Source organism: Lipotes vexillifer, unplaced genomic scaffold, assembly GCF_000442215.2.
Source record: "Lipotes vexillifer unplaced genomic scaffold, Lipotes_vexillifer_v1.1 scaffold410, whole genome shotgun sequence".
NCBI lineage: Eukaryota > Metazoa > Chordata > Mammalia > Artiodactyla > Lipotidae > Lipotes > Lipotes vexillifer.
The window spans coordinates 203,413-207,670 of record NW_006794028.1 but is presented as its reverse complement, the minus strand read 5'-3'; the positions used below and the strand labels follow the sequence as shown (position 1 = coordinate 207,670).

The 4,258-nt window shown below is 57.4% G+C and overlaps 1 protein-coding gene across 1 annotated transcript in view; it reads right to left on the bottom strand.

The window, feature by feature from the left end:
* The window catches only part of TRIM67 (tripartite motif containing 67), a 50,431-nt gene extending 50,252 nt beyond the window's left edge, over positions 1 to 179 (bottom strand). Inside the window, 2 exon segments of the mRNA XM_007466985.1 lie at positions 1 to 12; positions 15 to 179. The exon segment at positions 1 to 12 is cut by the window's left edge and continues 861 nt beyond it. Coding sequence (XP_007467047.1) covers positions 1 to 12; positions 15 to 179 — 177 coding nt within the window.
* Between the last annotated feature and the right edge of the window lie 4,079 nt (positions 180 to 4,258).

Here is a 4,258-nt window from a genome sequence, read left to right as displayed (position 1 = left end):
CCTGCGGGCAGCCCTGAGCCGCGGGAGTGCAGGAGCGGCGGGGGCAGGTGCTGCTCGCCGTCCGGGGTCTGCACCGCGATGGTTCGGGCGCAAGGCAGGCAGACGTTGTGGGAACATGGCAAGATGATGGGCTCCCGAAACAGCGAGCCGCACACGGGGCACTTCAGCTCCTCCTCCATCGCTGCGCCAGCGGAGAGAGCGGCTCGGCGCGGAGGGTGGAACGGCCCAAGCCCCGGAGACGGGCAGAGGCGAGCAAGCGTGGCTAGCACCAGTGAGGGGGAGGCGGGCGCGTCACACGGGCATGACTGCTTCGCAAGCCGGGGGCACGCCCCTCTCTCAGTCCTGGGGCCACCGCCCACGGACGACTGGGGGCAAGAGGAAGGAGAGCGGGTCCTCACCTGCTGCCCGCGAGGCTCCTGCAACAGCGGCTGCAACCTGCGGCCCGAGTCCGGAGCTGGTCGGCTGCCCTCGCGATGGCCCGCGAGATGCTCTAGGGGATGAATCAGCAGCAGCGCCGCTGGCGGCGGCTGCGCGCGTCTCCTCTCCACATGAGGACCGGCTGCCGGGCTGAGGTTCGCTGGCTCTCCTGTTTCAGGCCCTCGGGTGCAGTGGGCAGCTGCCCAGGGCCCCCTTTTGCCCTGGCCGGTGGCCACCGCCAGTCCGGGCGATCTGTAGGTGAGAAGGCGGGCGAGCAGGCCTCTTGGCCCGGGGCTGGGTTCAGCACCACGAGGCGGCGGACAGCGCCCGGGAGCCGACGCTGGAGCCCGAGCTCCGCTCTCGCCGACCCGGGGGCCTTCAGCTGCCGGGCCTCTGCGCCCGCGACTACCTCGGGGGGCCCCGCCGGCCCGGAGACCTTCTCTCGCCTCCCTCTCCGGCCGCTGCCGACGCGGGCCGAACGCGCCCCGGGGCCTTCTTTCCGCGGCCAGCACGGCCCCACTGCTCCGGTTCGCCGCCGCTGCTCCTGCGGCGCCTGTGACCTTGGCCGCGCGACGCGGCGGCCCGCGGGTGGAGGGCGAGCGGCCGGCTGGCTCGGGAATCCCCTCCGGTCTCCGTGCCGCCGCCGCCGCCTCCTGCCGGCGCCGCGCGCCGAGGAGTTGTAATTTCCAGGGCCGAGAGGAGCGGCAGGGAGGGGGCAAAGGAGGGGCGAGGGGGGCCCGCTCGGCGAATGAGGGCTCGCCTTTTGCTGCTAGGGGAGTCCTGGGGCAATTTTAAGGGTTCGCAGAGAAGACCGCTGTTAACAGCAAGCTCTTATCTGGATGGAGGTCGCATCTTGAATTAGCGCAGCGACCTGGCCCGCCCCGCCCCTGCCAGCATCCCTCCCACCCACTCCCCTGATCCCACCTGCCGCCATAAAAGGGGGACAACAGGGACCTAGAAAGCCGGTTGTTTACAAATGGAGAGGTAGCCCAGTTGACCGTCGCTCCAAAAAATGCAAGCCACAAAATGTCGGACAGCCTGAAGTCAAAGGGTGAGGTTTTACTTGTGCGTTGAACCACAAGACATCTCGTCTCATCAGTCGCGAGTGCCCCTCCGCGATCCATGTCAGTGGTCTCTGCAGAGGGAGGACACGACACGGGGTTTATAAAATGGGGCTTCCCGGCGGAACGCGCAAACGGGCCACTTTAGGCCCCTTGGCCCTCGGAGCAGATTCCCCGGGACCCAGGCCTGCCCGGCCGCGGATGGCGAGGCGTGAGGCCGGCGGGAAGGCAGTGAGCGGGGATGTTCGTTTTATAAATGAAAAAGATCTCCACGCTCCGCCACGCCAGCCACGAGGAGAGCCTCCCACCCGCGGCCCTGGCTGCTTGGTGTACGGGGAAGGATGGGTGGGGAGGCCGCGCGCGCCCAGGGGAGCGCTCGCAGCGCAGCCGGCTCTGCCTACGGACGCTTCACGCCGGCGTGAGACAGACACAGGTTAGGCAATCGCTTGCTTAAAAACCACAGGAATATTGAAGTCACGCCTCTCTCTGTTCCCGGGCTCTCCGGCGCTCAAACAAAGGCCGGGGAGGCGCCGCAGCGCCGGGCGCGGAGCCGAAGCCCTGGGCAGGCCCGGTGCCTGGGGACGGGGCCGCGCGCAGGGGGGCCCCTGGTGGGGGGGGGGCGTGCTGACGCGGCCCTGACAGAACTCTGCAAGTCAGAATCCCGGGTGGGAATCTCAGCTCCTTTACGAACCAGTTCCCCCACCCTGAGCGGTCTGACTACGCTTTCCTAGTCTCTGATCCTGCATCTGTCAGCGACGGTTGCAATGATACTTCTGTGTTGAGAACTCAACGAAGTCGTCGTTCGTACACACAGATTGCATACCCGACTTCCTGCTCTAAAATCCTGTGACTCGTCAGTTCAGCTTTGCCCACTGTTGGGCAGCCTGTTTCCAGTTTGTCTTGAAATTTAAGAGCAGGCCAACCGCGTGCCAGATAGAGCAACACGGAGTTAAAAGAACTGACCGGACTTCTCGTCATCTGCAGGGAGCTTAGAAGAATGATGTAACCAGGCGTCAGTATCCCCAGATGGAGGATGGTGACAACCCCGGCCTAATCTGCCTTCTATAGATAAAGCCACAGTGTGCTGCATCCTGCCTGCAGTGCCTTGATAAGAGAGTTGCTATAGTGTTGCTACACTGCTGAGGGGGGCCGGGGCGGGGGGACATGGGTGTAGGTAGGTATGTGATTGAATCATTCACAAATGCACTTCTTGGGATGCTAGCAGTGTCATCACTCACCCCAGCCCAACTCAGCCTTCCTGGTGACTACAAAGAAAATAATAACCTCTTATGGTTCTAGTGTGAACAGACATGCCTCACTCCCCACCCCAACCAGTGGTCATGGGTCTGAGAGACCTCCTCTGCTTTGTCATTTTCAGACTGCTTGGGGGAGGGTGAGGGCGGGGAAGGGCTCCTGGAGGGCTATGGAAACACCCCTGTACAGAAGGACCGACAATTCCAGCAACTCTGTCCCTCAGACTGAGGATGATTTTGTTTCCCATGGGGAGGAAGCTCATCTAGTACTTCAGAATTCTCCACCTATGCCTTTCCCACCTGCCCCCATCCCATTCCCCCAATCCCATCCCCCTAAATCATCCCCGATCCCCCTAAATCAGCTTAACCTTGTACCGCCCTGTTGCTAAGGCATTGCTTACTGGGGGGATTGGCATCCTTCAGCTGCTGTGTAGGAGCTGAGGTTACACAGCGATTCCAAGAGTTCACCATAGCCATAATCACTAACGGTTGTCAACATTGTCTATAAAAAGTCCTCTTTCTGTCCCAACGGAGTCATGTACCATATGTATACAGAAAAGCAATCTTCCTTCTCTGATCCTCAGTTTTTTTCTATTATAAAATTTAAGGATAGAATTCATTGAACTTTAAATTTCCTTTTAGTTCTAAAAGCCTCTGCATATTAGTTGTTAAGAATGATATAACCTCCTTAATAAAAATGACTCTCACGAAGAAATTTGATCCCAAGATTGAACGGCATATCCATTTTTTCAAGTCATTAGTATTTTATTGAAGTCTGGGCCTCATGCAGATGGTGAGGCAAGTAATAATACTTCCACTGTAGGACTTGGCAGTGTGTCCTCGTCTGTTCAGGCTGCTATAAGAAAAATGTCATAGACCGGGTGGCTTAAACAACTGAATTTACTTCTCACAGTTCTAGAGGCCGAGAAGTCTATGATCAAGGCACTGGCAGGTCTGGTGTCTGGTGAGAACACACTTCCTCGATGCCAGACAGCTGCCTTCTTTACGTATCCTCACATGGAGAGAGGGAGGGCAGAGCAAGCTCTCCTGTCTCTTCTTACAAGGGCACTAATCCCACTCACAAGGGAGCCACCCTCATGACCTAAGGACCTCCCAAAGGGCCCCCTTCCTTGTATATTACATGGGTGGTTAGGATTTCTATATATGAATTTTGGGGGATGCAGACATTCAGTCCACAGCACAGTGTGAAATTATATTCTTGTATATAATCTCATTTAATCCTCACAACAACTCTGGAAGACCACCACATTTTCTTAATTTTATGATGTACGTATTTTTACAGTTTAATGTTGCTGAAATCGGGACGTATACTACAGTTGACACATACTTCTCTCTCCATGCTTACCTTGAAAGTTTCTTATTAAATTGATAATGCAGCTTCCAGTCACTTAGAATCATGGAAATATTTTATTATTTCCAACTTACAGACAAGGAAACTGAGATGAGGAAGCTCAGGATCTCACAACTTTTAATGGTGGATCTAGAACTGGTCTGACTTCAAGTTCA